The sequence below is a fragment of the Motacilla alba genome, chromosome 3 (genome assembly GCF_015832195.1).
Source record: "Motacilla alba alba isolate MOTALB_02 chromosome 3, Motacilla_alba_V1.0_pri, whole genome shotgun sequence".
Lineage (NCBI taxonomy): Eukaryota > Metazoa > Chordata > Aves > Passeriformes > Motacillidae > Motacilla > Motacilla alba.
Window position 1 is genome coordinate 2444325 of NC_052018.1, and position 26569 is coordinate 2470893.

The 26569-nt window shown below is 46.2% G+C and overlaps 1 protein-coding gene across 1 annotated transcript in view; it reads left to right on the forward strand.

The window, feature by feature from the left end:
- Positions 1 to 25272, forward strand: part of FZD3 (frizzled class receptor 3) — a 58306-nt gene extending 33034 nt beyond the window's left edge. Inside the window, exons 4-6 of the mRNA XM_038133062.1 lie at positions 17525 to 17673; positions 18495 to 18728; positions 21221 to 25272. Coding sequence (XP_037988990.1) covers positions 17525 to 17673; positions 18495 to 18728; positions 21221 to 21434 — 597 coding nt within the window. The 3' untranslated portion in view covers positions 21435 to 25272. The remainder of the gene's footprint in view (positions 1 to 17524; positions 17674 to 18494; positions 18729 to 21220) is intronic.
- Positions 25273 to 26569: the final 1297 nt, after the last annotated feature.

Below are 26569 nucleotides of genomic sequence, written 5' to 3' on the forward strand. Positions count from 1 at the left end.
TTAATTGAAACCCCATGGGAATAATTAATTGAAACCCTGTGGGATTCATTCAATTGAAATCCTGTGGGATTAATTCAATTGAAACCCTGTGGGATTAATTCAATTGAAACCCTGTGGGATTAATTCAATTGAAACCCTGTGGGGATGAAATCAGAGCCAGGGCAGGTGCACTGGGATGAAATTTTGGCCTCAGTTTTGAAATTGATGGCTCAGGTCAGGTTGGATTTCAGTGAAAGGTTCCAGGCAGGTGTGAAATTATAAAAGCTGTGATTGCCTTTCCATCTGACCCCAGAAGTGAAGGGAAAAGCAGGAATAAAACCCCAAACTCTGAATTTGGTTTATCTGCTGTTCCACAGCCTTGTGGTTCATTCCTTACAAGGAGCTGAAGAAATTAATTTTCTTAATTAATGAAGAAAAAAGGAATTAACCCAGCATCCCCTCAGGGTGAGCCTCAGCATCGAATTTCACCTTTCTGGATCAATTCTTGGTGGTTCCTTGCTTTGTTCATCCCACCCCAACTTTTCAGCTCTTAAAGTTTGTCCCTTTCCTCTCCAAATTGAAACCCTGTGGGATTAATTAATTGAAACCCCATGGGATTGATTAATTGAAACCCCATCGGATTAATTGATTGAAATCCTGTGGGATTAATTGATTGAAATCCTGTGGGATTAATTGATTGAAACCCTGTGGGATTAATTAATTGAAACCCTGTGGGATTAATTAATTGAAATCCTGTGGGATTAATTCAATTGAAATCCTGTGGGGATGAAATTAGAGCCAGGGCAGGTGCACTGGGATGAAATTTTGGGCTCAGTTTTAAAATGGATGGCTCAGGTCAGGTTGGATTTCAGTGAAAGGTTCCAGGCCGGTGTGAAATTATAAAAGCTGTGATTTCCTTTCCATCTGACCCCAGAAGTGAAGGGAAAAGCAGGAAAAAACCCCCAAACTCTGAATTTGGTTTATCTGCTGTTCCACACCCTTGTGGTTCATTCCTTACAAGGAGCTGAAAAAAATAATTTTTGTAATTAATGAAGAAAAAAGGAATTAACCCAGCATCACCTCATGGTGAGCCTCAGCACCGAATTTCACCTTTCTGGATCAATTCTTGGTGGTTCCTTGCTTTGTTCATCCCACCCCAACTTTTTCAGCTCTCAAAGTTTGTCCCTTTCCTCTCCAAATCGAAATCCTGTGGGATTGATTAATTGAAACCCCATGGGATTGATTAATTGAAATCCTGTGGGATTAATTCAGTTGAAATCCCGTGGGATTAATTAATTGAAATCCTGTGGGGATGAAATCAGAGCCAGGGCAGGTGCACTGGGATGAAATTTTGGGCTCAGTTTTGAAATTGATGGCTCAGGTCAGGTTGGATTTCAGGAAAAGGTTCCAGGCAGGTGTGAAATTATAAAAGCTGTGATTTCCTTTCCATCTGACCCCAGAAGTGAAGGGAAAAGCAGGAAAAAACCCAACTTTGAAGTTGATTTATCTGCTGTTCCACAGCCTTGTGGTTCATTCCTTACAAGGAGCTGAAAAAAATAATTTTCTTAATTAATGAAGAAAAAAGGAATTAACCCAGCATCACCTCATGGTGAGCCTCAGCACCGAATTTCACCTTTCTGGATCAATTCTTGGTGGTTCTTGGTTTGTTTATCCTGCTCCAACTTTTTCAGCTCTCAAAGTTTGTCCTTTTCCTCTCCAAATTGAAACCCTGTGGGATCAATTAATTGAAACCCCATGGGATTGATTAATTGAAACCCCATCGGATTAATTGATTGAAACCCTGTGGGATTAATTGATTGAAATCCCTTGGGATTAATTCAATTGAAATCCTGTGGGGATGAAATCAGAGCCAGGGCAGGTGCACTGGGATGAAATTTTGGCCTCAGTTTTGAAATGGATGGCTCAGGTCAGGTTGGATTTCAGTGAAAGGTTCCAGGCAGGTGTGAAATTATAAAAGCTGTGATTGCCTTTCCATCTGACCCCAGAAGTGAAGGGAAAAGCAGGAAAAAACCCCCAAACTCTGAATTTGGTTTATCTGCTGTTCCACAGCCTTGTGGTTCATTCCTTACAAGGAGCTGAAGAAATTAATTTTCTTAATTAATGAAGAAAAAAGGAATTAACCCAGCATCCCCTCAGGGTGAGCCTCAGGACCGAATTTCACCTTTCTGGATCAATTCTTGGTGGTTCCTTGCTTTGTTCATCCCACCCCAACTTTTCAGCTCTTAAAGTTTGTCCCTTTCCTCTCCAAATTGAAACCCTGTGGGATTAATTAATTGAAACCCCATGGGATTGATTAATTGAAACCCCATCGGATTAATTGATTGAAATCCTGTGGGATTAATTGATTGAAATCCTGTGGGATTAATTGATTGAAACCCTGTGGGATTAATTGATTGAAACCCTGTGGGATTAATTAATTGAAATCCTGTGGGATTAATTCAATTGAAATCCTGTGCGGATGAAATCAGAGCCAGGGCAGGTGCACTGGGATGAAATTTTGGGCTCAGTTTTGAAATGGATGGCTCAGGTCAGGTTGGATTTCAGTGAAAGGTTCCAGGCAGGTGTGAAATTATAAAAGCTGTGATTGCCTTTCCATCTGACCCCAGAAGTGAAGGGAAAAGCAGGAAAAAACCCCCAAACTCTGAATTTGGTTTATCTGCTGTTCCACAGCCTTGTGGTTCATTCCTTACAAGGAGCTGAAGAAATTAATTTTCTTAATTAATGAAGAAAAAAGGAATTAACCCAGCATCACCTCAGGGTGAGCCTCAGCACCGAATTTCACCTTTCTGGATCAATTCTTGGTGGTTCCTTGCTTTGTTCATCCCACCCCAACTTTTCAGCTCTTAAAGTTTGTCCCTTTCCTCTCCAAATTGAAACCCTGTGGGATTAATTGATTGAAACCCCATGGGATTGATTAATTGAAACCCTGTGGGATTAATTGATTGAAATCCTGTGGGATTAATTCAATTGAAATCCTGTGGGATTAATTAATTGAAACCCCGTGGGATTAATTGAATTAAAATCCTGTGGGGATGAAATCAGAGCCAGGGCAGGTGCACTGGGATGAAATTTTGGGCTCAGTTTTGAAATGGATGGCTCAGGTCAGGTTGGATTTCAGGAGAAGGTTCCAGGCAGGTGTGAAATTATAAAAGCTGTGATTTCCTTGGCATCTGACCCCAGAAGTGAAGGGAAAAGCAGGAAAAAAACCCCAAACTCTGAATTTGATTTATCTGCTGTTCCACAGCCTTGTGGTTCATTCCTCACAAGGAGCTGAAGAAATTAATTTTCTTAATTAATGAAGAAAAAAGGAATTAACCCAGCATCCCCTCATGGTGAGCCTCAGCACCGAATTTCACCTTTCTGGATCAATTCTTGGTGGTTCCTTGCTTTGTTCATCCTGCCCCAACTTTTTCAGCTCTCAAAGTTTGTCCCTTTCCTCTCCAAATGGAAACCCTGTGGGATTAATTAATTGAAACCCCATGGGATTAACTAATTGAAATCCTGTGGGATTGATTAATTGAAACCCCATGGGATTAATTAATTGAAACCCCGTGGGATTAATTAATTGAAATCCTGTGGGATTAATTAAATTGAAATCCTGTGGGGATGAAATCAGAGCCAGGGCAGGTGCACTGGGATGAAATTTTGGCCTCAGTTTTGAAATGGATGGCTCAGGTCAGGTTGGATTTCAGGAAAAGGTTCCAGGCAGGTGTGAAATTATAAAAGCTGTGATTGCCTTTCCATCTGACCCCAGAAATTAAAGGAAAAAGCCGGAAAAAACCCAACTTTGAAGTTGATTTATCTGCTGTTCCACAGCCTTGTGGTTCATTCCTTACAAGGAGCTGAAAAAAATAATTTTTGTAATTAATGAAGAAAAAAGGAATTAACCCAGCATCACCTCATGGTGAGCCTCAGCACCGAATTTCACCTTTCTGGATCAATTCTTGGTGGTTCTTGGTTTGTTCATCCCACCCCAACTTTTTCAGCTCTCAAAGTTTGTCCCTTTCCTCTCCAAATCGAAATCCTGTGGGATTAATTGATTGAAACCCCATGGGATTGATTAATTGAAACCCCATCGGATTAATTGATTGAAACCCTGTGGGATTAATTAATTGAAATCCTGTGGGATTAATTCAATTGAAATCCTGTGGGGATGAAATCAGAGCCAGGCCAGGTGCACTGGGATGAAATTTTGGCCTCAGTTTTAAAATTGATGGATCAGGTCAGGTTGGATTTCAGGAAAAGGTTCCAGGCAGGTGTGAAATTATAAAAGCTGTGATTGCCTTTCCATCTGACCCCAGAAGTGAAGGGAAAAGCAGAAAAAACCCCAAACTTTGAAGCTGATTTATCTGCTGTTCCACAGCCTTGTGGTTCATTCCTTAACAAGGAGCTGAAGAAATTAATTTTCTGTATTAATGAAGAAAAAATTAATTAACCCAGCATCACCTCATGGTGAGCCTCAGCACCGAATTTCACCTTTCTGGATCAATTCTTGGTGGTTCTTGGTTTGTTCATCCCACCCTAACTTTTTCAGCTCTTAAAGTTTGTCCTTTTCCTCTCCAAATTGAAACCCTGTGGGATTAATTAATTGAAACCCCATGGGATTAACTAATTGAAATCCTGTGGGATTGATTAATTGAAACCCCATGGGATTAATTAATTGAAACCCCGTGGGATTAATTAATTGAAATCCTGTGGGATTAATTAAATTGAAATCCTGTGGGGATGAAATCAGAGCCAGGGCAGGTGCACTGGGATGAAATTTTGGGCTCAGTTTTGAAATTGATGGCTCAGGTCAGGTTGGATTTCAGTGAAAGGTTCCAGGCAGGTGTGAAATTATAAAAGCTGTGATTGCCTTTCCATCTGACCCCAGAAGTGAAGGGAAAAGCAGAAAAAACACCCAAACTCTGAATTTGGTTTATCTGCTGTTCCACACCCTTGTGGTTCATTCCTTACAAGGAGCTGAAAAAAATAATTTTTGTAATTAATGAAGAAAAAAGGAATTAACCCAGCATCACCTCATGGTGAGCCTCAGCACCGAATTTCACCTTTCTGGATCAATTCTTGGTGGTTCTTGGTTTGTTCATCCTGCTCCAACTTTTTCAGCTCTCAAAGTTTGTCCCTTTCCTCTCCAAATTGAAACCCTGTGGGATTAATTGATTGAAACCCCATGGGATTGATTAATTGAAACCCCATCGGATTAATTGATTGAAATCCTGTGGGATTAATTGATTGAAACCCTGTGGGATTAATTAATTGAAATCCTGTGGGATTAATTAATTGAAATCCTGTGGGATTAATTAATTGAAACCCTGTGGGATTAATTAATTGAAATCCTGTGGGATTAATTAATTGAAATCCTGTGGGGATGAAATCAGAGCCAGGGCAGGTGCACTGGGATGAAATTTTGGCCTCAGTTTTGAAATTGATGGCTCAGGTCAGGTTGGATTTCAGGAGAAGGTTCCAGGCAGGTGTGAAATTATAAAAGCTGTGATTTCCTTTCCATCTGACCCCAGAAATGAAAGGAAAAAGCAGGAGAAAAAACAACTTTGGTGTTGATTTATCTGCTGTTCCACACACTTGTGGCTCATTCCTCACAAGGAGAGTGGTGGAGTTTTATTCCTCTTGGAATTACAAAAAAAAAATCCAGACTGGGCCACAGTGAGCTGCCCCAGTGTGTGCAAAAAGGTCTCAAAACTTTTCCCTAAAAAGTGAATATACCCTCAGTGAAGCCCGTCCCCAAAGCTGCTTGTCATGTGCATTTCTCTAATGAAAATCAGTTCAAAAGTCAAGGAAAAAAATCTGATTTTCTGCAAAGTAAAGAAAGTTTTGGGATTAATTTATCTCAAATCCGAACCGAAATGAACTCTACGAATGCTTCAGGGCCAGACTCGGCGCTGAGCTGCTGGGAAAGGCTTCAAATGTAGATACTAAATAGAAAAAAAAAAGGAAAAATAAACAATTTCAGAGGCACTGTAATGGGAGTCCTTGGGAGGAGGAGCTGAGGAATTCCTGATCTCTGCCAAGAGCTCACCTCGGCTCTTCCTGGCTGGTTTTTTTTGGGGTTTTTTATTATTTATTATTAATATTTAGAATATTTTATATTCTTATTTTTATTCTGGGGACATTTCTGGGGAAAAGGGGTAAGAAAAGTGGGGGGGGTTTGCAGTCAGACCCCTTCAAAAATCGGAATAAACTCTTTTAAATTCACTTTCTAGATCCTGACCAGCCTTAGTTGGATCTTTGTAATCATTCCAGGAAGAAAATGAGGGAAGAGGAGTTTGCTTATCTCTAAATCTTCTCTATTTTCCTTCTGATCTCTTCTTTAAAAAAAATTAAAACCGCCTTGGTGTTTTGAAGAACTTAATTATTGTGAGCTGTGAGGTGATGTAATAGCAAATATCATTTTTATCTGCAACAAAAATAGACAATCCCATTTCTTTTCCCCCATTTATTTTCCCTCTCCACTCTGTTTCATTCTGTTGCTGTGGGATAAATTTAAATGAGATTTTTTTTTCATCACCCACTCACTTCCATCCTTGGCTGGTGTTTATTTATTAAAATAAAATTTATTCCTGTCAGTGCTGAATTTTTAACACGAATTTTAATGCATTATCCGACAATGTTGGACCAATGGGTTTTGATATTTGGATTAAATTTAATATTTTAATAATTTAATAATTTAAGATTAGGATGAAAATCCTAATACGATTAAAAATTACCACCTGCTGGGAATTTTAGCTCAAGAATTCAGCAGTTTGCTCATCCCCCACTTTCACAAATGCACTTTTTGAGTGAATTCCGTTTCAGGATGGAATTTCTCCATTTTTGTGGACAAAAATTCCATTTTTACCCCCATTTTTTTCCATTTTCCCCCCATTTTCTCCACTCCTCAGGGGTGAAACTGGTCTGAAATGAAAAAAAAAAACACCAATAAAAACTGGCAAGAATTAATTCTTGACTTGCTAACCCAGTGGCTTTACAGTGCTGCTGGAGTTGGGATAGAATTTCTCCATTTCTGTGGACAAAAATTCCATTTTTTCCCCATTTTTCCTCATTTTTTCTGTTTTCCCCCCCATTTTCTCCACTCCTCGGGGTGTTGCCCCTGTGTTTTTCACTCAGCTGTTTTGCCATGTGTGGGGCTGGCTGGAGAAGAGAGCCTTTATCAGGAAATCCTCAGCACCGTTCACGGGACAGGGAATAAATAAATTTAGGGTTGTCTGTAAATCCAGAATTTTCCTCCATCTTCATCAGTGATTGCTCAGAATTCTTCTCAGGAGAGGATTTGTTTCAATCTGCCTGAGGGGTTGCTTCTTGTTGGATGTAATTATTCCACCTTGAAAAAAAAACCAAAACAATCAAAACAAAGGTAGAGACAAAACCAGAAATTAAAATTAAAATTTTCCATACGGAGCAAATCTGAATTTTATTATTTTATCTGGCTTTTATTCACCACAAAAATGAAAATTGTAATTTAATTTTCCCTAATAAAAGTCAGAACGTTATTGATCGGAGAACTGAAGTGTTCCCTAGCAGTGGCACAGGGAATTTCTCCTGGAAAAATAAATATATTCCAGGAGCAGCCTTGAATTGTGGTTATTAAGGAAGATTTTTTCCCACCGACTCTTAAATTGTGATTAAAACAGCCACAAATGTGGAGTGAATATATGATAATGGTTCATTTATTATATTTATGTTTATGTTTATATTTATATTTATATTTATATTTATATTTATATTTATATTTATATTTATATTTATATTTATATTTATATTTATATTTATATTTATATTTATTATATTACATTAATAATGATACATGCTCTTCACCCTCAGAACGGTGACGGGAAATCCATCACCCAAAAGCAGATTTGCCTTTTGGATTTAATAAATTGAAGGAAATTGCTCCGGATTAGAATTCAGAAATGGTTTTTTTAACTTGTGGTTTATTTCTTTTCGTATTTTTAATAATGCTTCTGAAATCCCTGTGGATAACCTGAATTGGTGTGGAATTGCTGTGCTGAAAAATGAGCAAGACCCGGCTCTGTCTCTCATTTTCACCAGTATGAAACAAAACCGATAAGGATCAAAAACTGATAAGAAATGTCAAAAGTGATAAGAAATATCAGAACGGATGAGCTGTGGCCACATCAGGGCAATGCTTCGGCCGGCTTGTGTTGCTCCTTGCGTTTAAATTGGGCAATTGTCTTATTCTGCTTTGTTTGATAGGTTTGCATTATTTTATAGGCTTAACAACCCGAAAGTTTATTATACTTCCATTTCTCTTCCTTAGGCAATTTTTTTCAGAGAGAACTGAGAGGAGTTTCAGGTAGATAAGTAATTAATAACATTTGTTATTAATATTTGAGTGTGTATCAGTGCAGTGTTACGCTGTAAAATTTTCTCAGTTGATGGAATAACAATGAAATGATCCAAATAATTTTTTCAAAGACTCAGGGATGTGTTTTTGAGGCGCTTACAAAGCTTAAAATTCTTGGGGAAAAATGGCTTTTAGATGGTGAATCTGGGCTGAAAAGGGTGGATAAGTTTACCCCAGAACAGCTGTTCCCCGTGAAGATGGTAATTTTATAAACTTTCATTACAGTGTCTTATTTCTGTATTTTTATTATATTTAATTAATTTATATTTTTATTTTTAGTAATTTTTAAAAAAATTTTATTTATTTATTTTTAGCTTTGAAGCTGTTACCGGCCCAAGCCTTGCAGCCGTGTCGTGGTTGGATAAGAGCAAAACAAGCAAGATTTTAATAATAATAATAATAATAGTAATAAAATTCAATTTAATTTAATTTTCAGTGACAAATCCTACCCCATTTGACTAGAAAACAAACTGTGAGTGCAATCCTGGACCCCAGAGCAATGACAGAGATGGAAACACTTCTGAAAGTGAAGCCACACAGTCGGGTTCCCTCTGCTCTTCCCCATTTCCAACAAAAGCACGGGTTAATTTGAATTTCATCGCTTTTTATCCCGAGGGAAATATCAAATAATTGCTGTTGTTGCCCCCGAGGAGGGGGACAGGTGCTGCGTTTGGGTTTTTCTCCCCACACACACTCACATGCGCCCCGCGCTCATTAATTTGCGGTTTCGCACGTTCCGCGGGTCCCTGTCAGGAAGAGGAGCCGCTGTGATTGATCGCTCGGGGGCAGGAGGGGAAAATCTTCAGGAATTTGTTAGATAAGCACTGAAACGAGCAGGGTGCCCACCGAGCAGCTGGGTTTTTCCCCGGATTATTATCACGTCGGGGTCACCATTTATTATCATGTCGGGGGTCACCATTTAGTATCACGTCAGGATCACCATTTAGTATCACGTCGGGGTCACCATTTATTATCACGTCGGGGTCACCATTTATTATCACATCGGGGGGTCACCATTTATTGTCACGTCGGGATCACCATTTATTACCACGTCGGGATCACCATTTATTACCGTGGGTCTTCTGGGCAGTCCGGACTTGGTGAAGGGGAGATCTTGACTCCATTTCAGAAGGCTGCTTTATTATATTATGATATATATTATGTTAGAAAAATAACACTACAACTATACTACAAAGAATAGAGAAAAAGAATTATCAGAAAGCAAGACGAAAATAGAAAAGAATGAATAACAAAGTTCTGTGACTCCTAGAGAGTCTGAGAGCTGCTGCCTCCTCGATTGGTAAACAAGTAGAAACATCTCACATTGACCAATCGAGGAAGCACCTGCTGCATTCCACAGCAGCAGATAACAAATTGTTCACACTTGAAGCTGAGGCCCTTCAGCTTCTCAAGAGAAGAAATTCCTAGCAAAGGGATTTTCACAAAATATCACAGCCACACCGGAGGAAGGTGGAAATGGATGTTTTGAACCTCCTGAGTGCCCGCGTGTGCCGCCAGGGAGGCGACACCTCCAAAGCAGAGCCTTCCCTCGGCACCATCGCGTTTTCTGGAAAAATTCTCTTTACCCAACATTCTGCTCCTGGGAAGCTGAGGAGCCTCAGAGTGATGGCACGTCTGGGGTCGCCATTTGATGCGGTGGTCTTCAGGGCAGTTAGGACTTGGTGAAGGGAAGGAGAAATTTTGACTTTACGTTTCAGAAGGTTGGTTTATTATATTATGATATATATTATATAAAAAAATACACTATAACTATACTACAAAGAATAGAGAAAAAGATTTATCAGAAAGCAGGACAAAAATAGGAAAGAATGAATAATAAAGTTCTGTGGCTCCCAGAGAGTCTGAGAGCTGCTGCCTCCTCGATTGGCCACCAAGTAGAAACATCTCACATTGACCAATCGAGAGAGCACCTGCTGCATTCCACAGCAGCAGATAACAAATTGTTCACTCCTGAAGCTGAGGCCCTTCAGCTTCTCAGGAGGAGAAGAAATTCCTAGCAAAGGAATTTTCACAAAATATCACAGCCACACCGGAGGAAGGTGGAAATGGATGTTTTGAACGTCCTTTCCGAGGGCCCGTGTGTGCCGCCAGGGAGGCGACGCCTCCGAAGTGGAGCCTTCCCTCGGCACCGTCGCGTTTTCTGGAAAAATTCTCTTTACCCAACGTTCTGCTCCTGGGAAGCTGAGGAGCCTCAGAGTGATGGCACGTCTGGGGTCGCCATTTGATGCGGTGGTCTTCAGGGCAGTTAGGACTTGGTGAAGGGAAGGAGAAATTTTGACTTTACGTTTCAGAAGGTTGGTTTATTATATTATGATATATATTATATAAAAAAAGACACTATAACTATACTACAAAGAATAGAGAAAAAGATTTATCAGAAAGCGGGACAAAAATAGGAAAGAATGAATAATAAAGTTCTGTGACTCCTAGAGAGTCCGAGAGCTGCTGTCTCCTCGATTGGCCACCAAGTAGAAACATCTCACATTGACCAATCGAGAGAGCACCTGCTGCATTCCACAGCAGCAGATAACAAATTGTTCACTCCTGAAGCTGAGGCCCTTCAGCTTCTCAGGAGGAGAAGAAATTCCTAGCAAAGGGATTTTCACAAAATATCACAGCCACACCGGAGGAAGGTGGAAATGGATGTTTTGAACCTCCTTTCCGAGGGCCCGCGTGTGCCGCCAGAGAGGCGGTGCCTCCGAAGCGGAGCGTTCCCTCGGCACCGTCGCGTTTTCTGGAAAAATCCTCTTTGCCTGGCGTTCTGCTCCTGGGAAGCTGAGGAGCCTCAGAGTGATGGCATGTCTGGGGTCACCATTTGATGCGGTGGTCTTCAGGGCAGTTAGGACTTGGTGAAGGGAAGGAGAAATTTTGACTTTACGTTTCAGAAGGTTGGTTTATTATATTATGATATATATTATATAAAAAAAGACACTATAACTATACTATAAAGAATAGAGAAAAAGATTTATCAGAAAGCGGGACAAAAATAGGAAAGAATGAATAATAAAGTTCTGTGGCTCCTAGAGAGTCTGAGAGCTGCTGCCTCCTCGATTGGTAAACAAGTAGAAACATCCCACACTGACCAATCAAGGAAGCACCTGCTGCATTCCACAGCAGCAGATAACAAATTGTTCACCCTTGAAGCTGAGGCCCTTCAGCTTCTCAGGAGAAGAAAATCTTAGCAAAGGCATTTTCACAAAATATCATAACTACATCAGAGAAAAAAAAAAACCAATATTATTTCTCATTTGCTTCTCCTGGTTTTGCTGCTTTGGAATGCGTTGGAGATTGTTTATCCGACATGCGAATTGTTTTCGCTTCGTGCCCGATCACGGTCAGGCTGTGTCCGCGGGTTTCATCATCATTCTTTGTAGCATTCTGTCTGTATCCTTTCTCTATTCTTTATTTCTCTATTCTTTAATGTAGCATTCTTTAATATAACCTAATCACGTAATATAATTAATTATCCTTCTGAGACGGCGGAGTCGGATCCATCATTTCCTCCTTCAAATCCCGCATTTGCTGAGGATTCTTGGATATGCTGAGGGAAAAACTTCTCTGCTGGATGCTCTGCGGCAGCCCAGCAGATGGGAGGGAAGAGGTGGGCTGCAGAAATACTTCTCTTTCCTTTGTGATCTGACAGAACTTGCTGGGTGAGGCCTCCTGGGATGTGTCTGAGCAGCTCCGCGGGGCCCGCAACCCAAATCCTGCATCTCCTTGTTTTCCTCAAGAGCTGGATGGCTCTGAGAGCCCAGATCCGCGGGGAAATCCTTCCCTGGCATGGAAATTCTTCCCTGGCATGGAATTCCCAAAGAATTTGTGGCTGCCCCATCCCCGGAAGTGTCCAAGGCCGGGTTGGAGCAGCCTGGGACGGTGGGAGATGTCAGGCTTGGAGCTGGATGAGCTTTCAGGTCTTTTTCAACCCAAACCCATTCTGAAAATCCATGAAATTCCCAAGTTCTCACATTTCCTGGAGCACACAAACTCCTCTGACATCCTTAGGGAATGCGGTCAGGTCTGGAGGGAAACAGAAAATCGGCAGCAGAATTCTCTTCCCTCTGGGAAAAGTTCTCCTCTCCAAGGACACGGCCCCAGGGCCTTGCACTTCCTGACTCTCACTGAAAAGCAGCTCCTGGTGTTCAGGACAAGCAGCTTTTTATCTAAAAAAAAGGAAATTATCCCATTTTTTAAGGCCTACAGGAGATCTCTCTCTCTCTGGATTTAAGCTTTCCGGTGTGAAGGGGGAATTTCGAGAGCCTTTGGTGCAGGATTTTTGGGGGAACATTGAGCTTCAGAGACTTTTTAGGAAGGGTCTGACCACGGTGCCAAGAAATGACAGAATGCAATTCCTTAGAAAATGTTGCCAGTTGTTGTTTCAGCTGGTAACAGGAATGGAGATGCTAAAATTTGGTTTAACAGGGTTTTTTTCCATCAGCAGTGGAATTCACTCTCTGGTGCTGGGGGATCTGCTGGCATTGCCATGTCCCCCAAAAAAAGTGATGAATGTTATTTCCCAGCTGCACCGCTGCTTGGGCTCTGGTTTTAGACAGAATGGGGAGTTTAGAATATCTAAAACCCCTTGTGGGGCTGAGGAAATCCCACATTTCTGCAGGATAATGAGGGATGTGGCATTTTCCCTGCAAAAAATCAATTGTGCTACATCAGTGAAATGCTGCGACCCAAAACTGTAGCAGTGCCTTGCTGAAATACCCTGAAATCTTGAATTGCACCTTCAGTTCTGGGCAGGTTTTGTTTTTTTGGGGTTTTTTTTTTTGGTTGGGATAAAATCTGTGAGAGAGGATTTTCTGTTCGGACTTAATTATTTATTAGTTTTTATTTATATTATAGTCTGACAAACCGTGAGTTTTGTAGGATTTAATTACAATAAATTAAAAACGGAGTTGTATTTCTCTCTTTACGAGGTTTTTTAGGGATAAATTGCTTAATTAAGTAATGATACTTACATTATTTTTAATTTAATAACTATTTGTGGCTCACAATGTGGACTTTTTAATTTAATTACACAATGTTACTTAAACTCATGAAGAAGAAGGACTAGCTTTTGTTTTAAAACTTTTATCTTGCTTTACATTTATTACTATATTTTTAAACTCTTAAGTTTTCAACTGTGTGATATTATACACTTTTATTTAAATTACACACTCATAATTTTAGTTTTATCATTCCATTTTGGAAGCTTTTTCTATGGCTGTGGGTGAAAATAAGTTTTAAATTCTCCTGAACTTCCTTTCAATTCCTTTTCCTCCTTGCACTAGTTCAGCTTTCGGGGAGGTTTCTTAAATAAACCAATATTTAAGAAATAAAAAACCAAATTTATTCAGGTCTAATTATAAATAGAGTCAGGTAATGCTCAAAAGAAGCATTTTAAACCCAAAGGTATTTTCTAATAATCTGAATTTTCAAAAGCTGGGGTGGAAAGTGCCTCAGTGACTTTGTTCCACAAACTCGGGCACCTCCGGAGTGCCTCGTTTATTGATTATTCCTGCATCATCTCCTCTCTCCAAGAGGATGAACTGAAATCAAGGTTCCATTTCCTGTCAGGGAGAATTTGATATAAATTCCATAAAACCCAGAGCAGTCCGTGATCACTTTTGGAAAACATTGTGCATTTTGGCTGAGTTTGAGCATTCCAGGTGAATTCATCATTTCACGTGTGGTGAATTAATTTGTATTTTTGACTCTTCCTAAATAGCTGGGCAGTAAAAAAATCTGAGTTTTGGTGATGAACACGAGGGAGGTTTTGAGTTTTTGCCGAATTTTGCTGCTTTTAAAACTGGTCTCTGCCCCAGTGTTTTGGGGTTGGAGGTGCCCCAGCGCCTTTGGGCTCAAACATTGGGTTTTTAGCCCAATAAACCTTCAAGAATCATTTCAAGTTTCATTTTTCCGGCATTAATTATTATAAATGTTGTTAATTATTATAAATACCTGGTGTTTTCAGATTAATATTGTTTCAAACAGGTGCAGTCAGTATTAATGTGAGTTTAATTTCATTCAGGGTGTCACTCCCTGAATCGGCTGCTTTGAGGCTTAATTGGAGAACAGCGTGTAATGTGTTTAATAACTCCCTTTGCCAAGAGCAGGACGTGCTTCCTTCCACCTGAAAGATTTGTGGAATGGATTTATTTTCATTTTTTCGCTTGGAATTATTTGTAGCACTCAGCAGGAGCACGTTGGGCCAAGAGTTTTTGCTGCTGAGTGATTTATTGTAATACCTCGGTGGAATTAATACAGTGAGCAGCTGAGAGCTTCAGCGCTAGAACCGCTGGCTTGTTCTTGATGAAAAATTCAAAATTAAATCCCCTCCAGGCCAGAAGTTTTGCTTGGAGAGACTTCACCCCGTGGACAGACATTAAATGTAAATATAAACAATATAAAAATGAATGAATGTCACCTTCACTTAGAAATGATGGATTTCCCCATTGATTCCACTCAGTGAAATCAAACGAGCTCGTGATATAATAATAATAATAATAATAATAATAATAATAATAATAATAATAATAATAATAGTAATATGTGGATTTTTGAGAGCTTTGTTTCACTGGGTAATTTTTTATTGGGTAATGGTTATTTTGTTGAATCCGGGGTGGAATCTCACAGGTTGGCTACAAAACCACCTCAGAGCTGTTCTTGAAATGCCACAGGAGGGTCCAGCGGTGCCCGAGACCCTTCAGCATCCCTGATTTTCTGGGTGGAAAGCTCCTCAGGAGCATCTCCTGATTATGCTGATGACATTTCTGCGCTGCTGTTTTCCATCTCCAGTGGTGACGGGACTGAAAACGTGCAAAAATACAGAATATTACACCCGGATGTGCTGGGTCTGAGCAGTGGAAGCTCAGCGTTAGCTGGAATATCACGGGGTGGGAGCCCATTTCTGGCCAATCCCCCTGACACGGGGCAGGATCTGACGTTGAATTTTCATTTTGGGTTGAAACTGCCTCTGGGTGTTGCTCTGGGAGGTTGTGCCTGTGTTTTCCCATCGATACAGGCTGCAGGATCAGAGGGCAGCTCTGATTGTTTGGACTTAGAGGTTTATTTTTTTTTATTTATATTACAGTCTCACAAACTGTGAGTTTTATTGTGTTTTATTGTAATAAATTAAAAACGGAGCTGTATTTCTCTCTTTATAAGGTTTTTTAGGGATAAATTGCTTAATTAAGAAATGATACATTATTTTAATTTAATAACTGTTTGTGGCTCTGTCACAGTCTGGTGACACTCAGACATTCCTGTCCCCACAATTCCTGTGTGAAGCCATCCCAAAATCCTGCTCTCCTAAGGATGGGATTCCCTCATGCCTGGCGCAGTATTTCTTTCCTGTTGCTGGGATCAAACCCTTTTAAATGGTTTTTTCCCCACATTTCAGTGCTCAGCCATTCTTCTTCTCACACCTCGGAGTCCCTCTAGGCCAGAGCAGCTTCCTGCAAGGGTGGCTGGTTGTTATTCCCAGAGAATTCCAGCCTCGCCCTCACCTCACAGAGCACCAGTCCCTGCCTCAGACAGCTTCTGGAATGTTCCCTTGGGCTGGTCACTTCCTTAGGTACGGTGGCTTTCCCAGCATTGTCACCATCTGTCCCAAAGCCGCTGCCGCAGTGGAAAGATGTCTTGGGCATCTCCCCCCAGTTAAAGATCCACAATTAAACCTTCCTGCCACGCCAGCCCTTGAGGCAGCTGTGGGGTCTTGCTTATCCCACTGAGTTCATTCCTCTTGGGATCGGGATAACTCTGCTGGTTGTCCTCTGTGTTCTCTCTTGTCCTCAGCCCTCGTCTCCTGAGAAAATGAAAATTCTCAAGGTGGCAGGAAAATTCAAGGGCTTCGGAAATGTCTCTCAGCTGTGACAAAAAGCAGGGAACCTCTTGTTGAAGGCCAAGTCCTTTAGTGGCCAGGGGGTGTTTGGGATCATGGAATCACAGAGTGCTTTGGGAAGGGACCAAAACTCACCCAGTTCCAACCCCAGCACCTCCCACTATGCCAGGCTGCTCCAAGCCCTGTCCAGCCCGGCCTTGGACACTTCCAGGGATCCAGGGCCAGCCACAGCTTCTCTGGAATTCCATCCCAGCCCCTTCCCACCCTCACAGGGAACAATTCCTTCCCAATCTCCCATCTATCCCTGCCCTCTGGCAGTGGGAAGCCATTCCCTGTGTCCTGTCCCTCCATCCCTTGTCCCCAGTCCCTCTCCAGCTCTCCTGGAGCCCCTTTAGGCCCTGGAAGGGGCTCTGAGCTCTCCCTGGGTCCTTCTCCTCTCCAGCTGAACACCCCCAGCTCTCCCAGCCTTTATCCCAGTTCTCCCAGTTGCTGGAATTGTTGGAATTCCGCTCTCATCACACAGATGCCCACAGAGGACTTCTCCCCACCACGAGTTTGTTCTTTCCCTCCACACCTTGGTGGCCTCTTCCAGGCTTGCTCTGGAAGTTCTCTCTCCCTGAAGGTTCAGTTTCAGAGCCAGGTAATCAATTCCAGGAAGCCCCTGGGTGTTTGTTCTGCAGATGCCCTACGGACCTTCCTGGAAGGAAAATCTTTGCCTTCTTCTCCAAACAAACCCTTTGGGTATGAAAACATTTGGGAAAATGGCTCTTGTGAGGGTTTCCAGGCTCAGCTGATCTCCCTGAAGAGAGAACGTTTGGCTGGGTTGATAAGAACCAGGCACTTGTACCTGGCCAGAGCCTCGAATTCCCAAGGCAGGGAGACAGGAGATCCTCCAAGGAGCAAAGGATCGGTGTTGATCATCCTTCAATGCCGTGAAGCTTCCACTGGCATTTTTCCCAGGAGCAGCCACAGCACCTGGTGCTCTATAGGTTAATCCCATCAAAGGGACGACTCTTTCTGGTTTGCAGACCTGAAAATATTTCAGGATTATTCAGGGCACGCACAAAAGAGCAGAAATCCAAATAAAGGCCAGGACCTCCCAGCAGCTGAGCCTTTTGGGGCAGCGCCGGGCCGTGCAGAGCTCTGGTCGTGCTCCGTGGAGCCCGGGAACAAAGGAACCCTGACCGCGTTTGCTTTGGCTCAGGGCAGGGAGGGATGGTTTAAATGTGTTCCTAAGCAGTGGTGAGCCAGGGCGGGCGGTAGAACCTTCCTTTTCTCTCTTTTTCTCTCCCCAGGTCACTCAGATGAGCCGTCCAGATCTGATTTTGTTCCTCATGAAGTATCTGATGGCCTTGGTGGTTGGGATCCCCTCGGTGTTCTGGGTCGGAAGCAAGAAGACCTGTTTTGAGTGGGCCAGCTTCTTCCACGGGCGCAGGAAAAAGGAGTGAGCACGGATATTTTACAGATAAACCCTTCCCTCGCTGCCCCGGGAGAGAGTTTGGGTTGGGTTTTCATGGAGGCAAAAGCAGGAATGGATGGAAAAGTCGCTATCCAGAATGGAGCCAGGAAGGACAAAGCAGGCAACAGCTCCAAAAATTCCTTATTTCTCCCTAAATATTCTTTGTTCCCAGAATCAAATCTACATTTGTCCAACTTCAAAAGGTTTTTAACGAGAATTAAGTGTCAAATAAACACTTAACTACTCTGCCTCTTACTGAGAGGTGGAATGGAAACTTTATTTATAAATGTCCATCTAGCCAGCTGAGTCAGAGCTTTAAATTGGAATTAAATTTGGTTTATTTGGAATTAAATGCAGGCTCCTCTCACCGTGGTTGCGGTTGAAAGCATTGGCCTCTGCTTTTAGCCTTCCTCACGCATTGGTGCTGAAGAGCAGCTTGAGGAAGTGACAGTAAGAATTTCTTGGAGCTTCTGTAAGGTTGACATGAATTTAGATTAAGGCTGGCATCGATTTAGAGACAACCTGTGTGATCTTTCCTAATAAATATTGTCCTTTGAGATGTTTTAAAACAGATCCACAAAGACAGAAAGCTTTTGGTGACTCCTCCATCCTTCAGTGACTTTTGGTCCATCCTTCAAGGATTCAACTGGGCTAAAATAACCGCACAGGGAGGTGCTTCAAAATCAGGCAAACAGGGACATTGTAATGTAAATGATGCTCTTGTTCACCAACTTGTGTTTGTAGAGCAGCCCCGGCGCTGTGATCGCTTTCGCACCGCGCTAATTAACGCTAATTGCTCCGCTCAGAGTCGTCAACGAGAGCCGCCAAGTGCTGCAGGAGCCGGACTTCGCGCAGTCGCTGCTGAGGGACCCCAACACCCCCATCATCCGCAAGTCCAGGGGCACCTCCACGCAGGGCACCTCCACGCACGCCTCGTCCACGCAGCTGGCCGTGCTGGACGAGCAGCGCAGCAAGGCCGGCAGCGTGCACAGCAAAGTCAGCAGCTACCACGGCAGCCTGCACCGCTCGCGGGACGGACGGTACGCGCACCGGGGCTGCCGAGCGGGGCAGGGCGTGGAAAATGGAAACCCCCTCTGCCGAGCGGGGCAGGACAGGGAAAATGGAAACCCCCTCTGCTGAGCGGGGCAGGACGGGGGAAAATGGAAACCCCCTCTGCCGAGCGGGGCAGGACGGGGAAAATGGAAACCCCCTCTGCTGAGCGGGGCAGGACAGGGAAAATGGAAACCCCCTCTGCTGAGCGGGGCAGGACGGGGAAAATGGAAACCCCCCCTCCTTCCAAATTATTGTAATTTTGAAATTAAGGGGCTCTCAGGCAAAGATATGGGAGCAGGAGGAACAGTTTTTTACTAGGAAAATTAAAAACAAACAAACAAACTGCAGTAATACTAAAAACCAGAGTCAGAACACGACCTGACGCCCTGTGGGTGTTGGTGGCAGCAGTGCCATTCAATGGTGGCTGCAGCCCCCCTGCAGTGCCAGGTGTGGTTCTGTTGGAGCAGGGATCCTGGAGAAGGGTGGAGTTTTCCTCTGAAGGTCCAGTGGTGGGGAAAATGGCCTGGTCTTCCTCTGGGAATGCAGTGGGAAAGGGCTGTTCCTTGGGGAATGAAGTGGGAAAGGGCTGCTCCTCTGGGAATGCAGTGGGAAAGGGCTGCTCTTTTGGGAATGCAGTGGGAAATGGCTGTTCCTCGGGGAATGCAGTGGGAAAAGGCTGCTCCTCTGGGAATGCAGTGGGAAAGGGCTGCTCTTTTGGGAATGCAGTGGGAAAGGGCTGCTCCTCTGGGAATGCAGTGGGAAAGGGCTGCTCTTTTGGGAATGCAGTGGGAAATGGCTGTTCCTCGGGGAATGCAGTGGGAAAGGGCTGCTCTTTTGGGAATGCAGTGGGAAATGGCTGTTCCTCGGGGAATGCAGTGAGAAAAGGCTGTTCCTCGGGGAATGCAGTGGGAAAAGGCTGCCCTGGTGCCCCAGAATCTCAGATTATATCCAGGTAGGAATGCTTGGCTCCTCCCCCTGTCTGGGGCATCTCCCAATGGGATGATGGGATTTTAACAGTGACGCTCACTGCTCATTAACGGGAGAGATCTCCTGGAGGGAGGATCGGTTGTGGAAGAGATAAAGAGAAATGCCCAATGAACAGAAGATAACTGCCCCACCTCCAACAGATGGTAACAGAATACACACTCAACTTGCAATCCAGGACACAGTGTCCTCCAAAAATTCGGGGCATCATGGATGGTTTGGGAAGGGATCTCAAAGATCATCTCGTTCCACCTCCCTGGGACAACTTCCACTGTCCCAGGATGCTCCAAGCCCCGTCCAGCCTGTCCTCAGACAATTCCAGATGTGGGGAGTCCACAGCCTCTCTGGGTAAATCTTGGGATTGGAGAGGCCCCTGCCAGCCAGACACGTGGCCGTAATTCTGCTAAAATTGGATGTTCTGGTGCATCTCCTCTCCTTGTCAGTGCCTGGATCGGAAAGAGAAAAAATGCCGTGATATTTTCAGAGGGTGTGCTGGTCTTGGTGAATCAATTACACAGCAGGGCTGTGTCCAGCGCTGGTTTTCCTGCATGGGAGCGCTCTGTGTTCCACTGTGTGTGAAAACACAGCTGCCCCAAGGTCAGCTCGGCACTTTCCTGGCTGCTTTTGTCCGTGTGTCAGTCGATTTTGTGTCTGTCAACACTCCTGTCCCCGCTGAAGTAAACAAGGGCACAGGTTCCCCGCTCTGAGTTGAGGTGGAGCTAAGGTTTCCAGGGTAATTAATCATCGAGCGTTTCACTCCCCTAATTACCAACACCAGACAGCGCTGGAGCGAGAGCTGAGCGAGACCCTTTGTGCGAGGAGCTGAAAGGCTCTGCCCGGGCTGGGGGAGCCAAGCGCCCGAGGAGCTGAAAGGCTCTGCCCGAGCTGGGGCAGCCGAGTGCCCGAGGAGCTGAAAGGCTCTGCCCGAGTGCCCGAGGAGCTGAAAGGCTCTGCCCGGGGCTGGGGCAGCCGAGCGCCCGAGGAGCTGAAAGGCTCTGCCCGGGGCTGGGGCAGCCGAGTGCCCGAGGAGCTGAAAGGCTTTGCCCAGGGCTGGGGGAGCCAAGTGCCCGAGGAGCTGAAAGGCTCTGCCCGAGTGCTCGAGGAGCTGAAAGGCTCTGCCCGGGGCTGGGGGAGCTGAGTGCCCGAGGAGCTGAAAGGCTCTGCCCGAGTGCCCGAGGAGCTGAAAGGCTCTGCCCGGGCTGGGGGAGTTGAGTGCCCGAGGAGCTGAAAGGCTTTGCCCGAGTGCCCGAGAAGCTGAAAGGCTCTGCCCGAGTGCCTGAGGAGCTGAAAGGCTCTGCCCGAGCTGGGGCAGCCGAGTGCCCGAGGAGCTGAAAGGCTCTGCCCGAGTGCCCGAGGAGCTGAAAGGCTCTGCCCAGGCTGGGGGAGCCGAGTGCCCGAGCTGAGCAGGGAATGCCTTTCCTCCCTGGAGCTCTCTTTCTCTATTTCCATTCCTCCCGCGGCGCGCTGATCATCGCCCTGTGTTTCCCTGCACTAGGTACACTCCCTGCAGCTACAGGGGCGTGGAGGAACGACTACCTCACGGCAGCATGTCGCGACTGACCGACCACTCCAGGCACAGCAGCTGCCACCGGCTGAACGAGCAGTCGCGGCACAGCAGCGTCAGGGACCTCAGCAGCAACCCAATGACACACATCACGCACGGCACCAGCATGAACCGCGTCATCGAGGAGGATGGCACCAGCGCCTGACGGGCACCGAGGGCTCGCGGTGCCTTCCTCAGCGAGGTGACAACGCTCGGAGTCATCCTCAGCCTCTCGGCAGGTGCTGAAGCCGGGGTCGGCTTCTCGGCGTGGGACTTGCCTCGGAGCGGTCTTGAACTGCTGAGTAAAAAGCTGGTTGTGTGCTCTGAACCTCTCTGTAGGTAATTATTTATTTGATGACTGTTCCTCGTCAGACACGACTGCTGAATTTCTTATTCTCTGTGGAAAACAATCTCCCCCTTCCTTCTCTCCCCCTCCCTGCGTCCCTCCTTCCGTGGGCTCGGCGCGTCGGGAGGCGCCGGCCCCGAAATCTCTGAAATCTCGGTGTCGGGGTCGTGCTGGGAGTTGTTCTGATGAGACTTGAGGGAACGCTTGATGGTTGAAGGAATCCCTCCGTGCGCCTCCCTCCAGGGGACACGCCCAGCGCTGCCTGAGGGACATCCGTGACACTGGAACCGCCACAGGAATGAGCGCTGTGGAGAAGGAAGCTCCTCTGAGGATCACCGGCTCTTCCCAGAGCTGTCCGGGCTCAGTCGGCCACAGGGTGGGGGGAAGAGAGAGGCAGGGAAGAGCGATTTTTTTATAACTTGTATTGTCCTTGCTTTTTTACAAAAGACTATTTAAATTTTCTACTCGTTTACAATTTCTGTAGGAAGAGATGGGTTTTAAAAGCAGTTATCTAGATAATATTCAGCCATTTATTTTTTAGAGTCATGTACAAAAGCTGAGATTGCCTGTTCCTGATCTATTTAAAAAAAAAGATTATCATAGGAAAGGTGAATTTGTCCCCCAGGCAGGAATGTAGAGCCCGTCCTGAGGCAGAGCTGAGCCTGTTTACAAACCCCAGCAGCTGGGTGAAGAAGGCTGAGGCCAGCAGGACCAGAGGAGTTCCTTCAAGGATGCCCCACCTCCCTTGTGATGGCAGGGCTGGTCTGGGGAGGATTCTCTGTTCTGAGCCAGAATTCAGAGGTGGGTGGGAGAAACTGAGGCAGGAGCTGCCCCCAGAGGCGGGAAAAGGAGGATGTGGCAGCTGGAAGCCCAGGGCATTCCCTGAGGAGGAGACAGGATCCCCGGTTCAGGGATCTTGGGCACGGATCCGCCTCTGCTGCGGCTGTTTCCATCCCCTTCTGCAGATTCGTGGCAGGGAATTCTCAGTTTGGGCTTTTTCTGTGTGGAAAGGATCCCTTGGGATACACTGGAGGCAGAAGTCGGGGATGGTGCTGGATGGAGATCTTCTGGAGCATCCTCTGTGGAGATGGATCCAGCACGAGGAAACACTGCTGGTGTGCAAACCTACCTCAGTAATCAGATCACTGCTGGGAAACAAATCCTCATTTTTGCCTTGTCCTTCCATGATTCCCTCCCTGACCTGCTGGAGGCACCCGGAGAAGCCTTTGTGCACCAACCTCGAGGGCAGGGCCGGGGCAGGAGCTGCTCCACGTTAACTCATTTTAACTGCAGCTCCTAACCTGTGTGCTGCGGAATCAAAGGCTGTCCCGGGAGTCAGGCTCACAGATTTATCCCAAATTGTCCCTTTTGCTTCCACCGGGTCAGGAGGAGAGGACAAACGGAGCCGGCGTGGAATCACAAAGCTCTTTGTTGTCGGCCGGGAGGGAGGTGCTGCACGCAGGGCTCCGGGGCAGAGCAGGCTCTGCTTTGCCTGTTTGCTCAGCAAACAGCCCTGGGGCCATCCCAGGGATAGCCCCGGCCCAGGGATAGCCCCGGCCCAGGGATAACTGAGCACATCCAAAGCTGTGGAAAAATCCTTTGGAGTGACTTAAACCGGAGAAGCTGCAACTCCCTGGAAGCCCCAAGGGTGGAACCTTTGCTGTTTTCAAACTCAGCCCCTCCTGACTCCCTTGCTGCCTCAGAGGGGTGATCTGGTAGAAATCTGGATAAGCTGAGTTTTCCTAAACACTGGAACTGAACTGAGGCAGCTCAATGGTTTACGTTGATCCCCTTGGCTCAATTTCCAGTATTTTTTTTAATAAATTGTAACAATGCTTCGACTTGTTTAGAGACAGGGAGAGGAACAATGATGGAGCTTGGAGCAGGATCCTGCTGGAAATGTTGTTTACTCGTGAGGCTCAGTCCCAGTATTGCTTCAGATGGGAATATCTTAAGTTGTTCCTTGCTGCTGGATCCTAAAGGGACCATCCTGAAGGCTCCTGCCACCCCAGAGAGGTGATTAAACTCAGACTGGGGTCCTGTCTGGCATTTTTGCCTCCCTGCCCCCTCTCTTCCACCTTCAACACCTGAGCCAGCTGTGCTCTCCTGGCAGAGCATTCCTCCCGGGAAGAGAGGAATTCCTCCCTCACCCCTGGAGGAATGTCCCAGCTCTGCTGCAGTTCCCCAGCTGGGGCTCACAGGGCTGCAGCTCCCAAATCGTCGCGTCCAGGGGCTTTGAAGTGCATCCCAGTTTGAATGTGGCCCCCCAGCCTCTCAGGCAGGGGCACCAGGAGTGCTTTTGGGGTGCTTCCCCACCTGGTGAGAGCTCCAGCCCGGGTGCCTGGTCTGTGGGATTGGTGCCAAGCTTTAAATTCCCCCGGAGCTGAAAGCCCCGGCCAGGAGGGCGTTCCTGCAGTCCCCGCGGTGCTCTGGGCTCCCTGCATGTCCCTGCAGTGCTTTGTCCCTCCCCAGCAGCCACAAAAGCTGGATCCTCTCTCCAGGAAGCAGGCAGGGAAGCTGGACAGTGCCTGCTTCTCCAGCTCACCCCAACCTCATCCCTGTCCCTCTCACGCACACGATGGCTGCAGCCCCAAAACTGCTCCGTGGAATTGCTCTGTCCGAGCTTCCTGCAAAGCGCGGGACTCCTCATTCCCAGTGTTCCCAGGGACCTCCAGCTCCTGCTTTACCAACCCAACTGCACTGACAGCAGATCCCCCCCGAGTTCGTGGTGTTGCTTCTTTCTTAACCCCTTCAGCTCCCGTGAAATGCCCCGGCTCGGAGCTGCGGCCGCGTTGCACGGAAGAGGCTGCTGCTCTTTTTTGAAGCATGAACAAGCAGCAGCAGCAGCAAACAGCCACATTTGGGTGTCGGGCTGTTTGCGTTCTCCCTTTGCTTCCAGCTCAGAACCAGATTTGGTGCTGGAAGCTTTGAGCTCTGGGAGGGTCCGATGAGCACAGGGTGGCACAGGGAGGCTCCGGCTGAAATCCAGTCACATTCCAGCAAGGAGAGAAGGGAAAATCCCTCAGGAAGGGCACACGGAGCAGAGCCAGGCCAACCTAGAGCAGTGCCCACCCTTCCAGGGCAGCGACTCTCCAGCCCAGCTCCAGGGCACTGAGGATCCCAGAAAGCAGCAGGCAGCTCCATCCGTGTGGTGAAACCAAGGCACGGAGCAGAGCGCAGGAGACATCCCCAGGTCCTCCTGGAGCAGCAGAATGTCCAGTTGAATGTGAAGCTTTACCCCTTATCCCCTTGCGCTTCTTTTCTAACGGGATCGGGATCGGTTTCCCCCGAGGCGCGGCGTTTTCCCGGTTTTTGCTCCATGCGTGGGGAACTCGGTGCATGCAACGCCTCTGGCAGCCCTTCCCTCGGCGCTCCGGTGTCAGGGTGTGACAACGCCTGGCTCCTCAGGAGAGGGGAAGGAGCTCCCAGGAGACCTCCACGTGTGGAATGTGTGGGGCAGTCCCTGCCCGTGGCTGACCCCGCTTGCACTCGGCTCTTGGTAGACTTGTTTACAGTAGTCCAGTGTCGGTTTTGTAACGTTTAATTTTTAGCACTTTAACTGTGAGTGTACAAACTGGTTCCCTTGTAGTTGGTGTACATTTTCATTTTAGACCTTCGGAAGTTTTTAATAAAATGACGGAAAAACTCTGGCAACAGATTTTCAATTCTTCTCCTCTGGGTGTAATCCAACCTCCCCCTTAAAAAACTCAGCTCAGCAGCAGTTGAGATATAAAGGTTAAAGAATTAAATATCAGATTTTACTCTGGCCAGCAGCTCTGGGAATTTGAAGAAAGACTTTCTAGACTTAATCTCCCCCAACATCTGCACTCGTGGATGCTGGGCTCCCTTCCAGCGAACACAAAGCTCTCGGCAGATTTCGGGCTCCGGGTTGCTCCGCCCTTTTACAAGAACACACCGCTCAAACCAGCGGCGTCTCGCAGGCAGAGAGGAGCAAACAGGTTTGGGAGCAGCCATGCCAGGGATGTTTGGGGGGTTTTGTTGCCAAATCCAAGCTGAGGACGGGATGACTGATTTATCTGGAGGAGCTGTCTGGCACTTGGGCGGATACGTGGTTGTTGTGGGTTGGAAGCCGTATGCTGCGTCTTGCATGGCTGGTGATAAAATAACTCCTCTCACTGATTACTGCTGCTGGTTTAGGTCTCGTCAGAGAAATAGTTCAGGGATGAAAATTTAGGAGCTGCTGCTCTGCTCCGTCTGCCCCAAATTTAAGCTGTTGTGGGTTGTGAGTGAGCAGCTCTGCAGTCAAACAGCCAAAGATGGGATCTCTTGCAGCCAAGGAGGATTCCCGCTGCAGATAAACCCAAGAGGGGTGAGGAACGGGAGCTCTCAGCGTTTGTGTCCCCTCTGTGCTGCCTTCAGGGTCCCAGAGGGGTTAATGCAGGGCTCGGGGAGGACACGGAGTCACCTGGAGCTTGTTTGGCCCTCCCGAGGTGGTTTAAGGACCTGCAGGTGAGGGAGGTGGGAGGAGCATGGAAAAGGAGAGCTGGAGGAGGGGCTGTGGTCGCAGCAGAGGCCGAGGTCAGTTCAGACCCCCAGGCTGGGCTTAGAGGTGGGGGTGTTTTAGTCACGGTCACATTCCTGACAAACTTTAACACCCCGGTGCAGTTTTGGGGCCAGCTTTGTCTCTCAGCTCTGCCAGCTCGTGCCCTTGTCCTGATTTCTTCTCCAGTTTGAAGGGAGAAGAGCCCCTGGCCGTGCAGTAAAGAACAAAATCATTGAATCATGGAATGGTTCGGGTGGGAAGGGACCTTAAATTGATCTTGTAATCCTGTTCCCCTTCCATGGGCAGGGACACCTTCCACTGCCCCAGGGTGCTCCAAGCCCTGTCCAGCCTGGCCTTGGACACTTCCAGGGATCCAGGAGCAGCCACAGCTTCTCTGGGGAACCTGTGCCAGGGCCTCCCCACCCAGACAGGGAAGAATTTCTTCCCAATA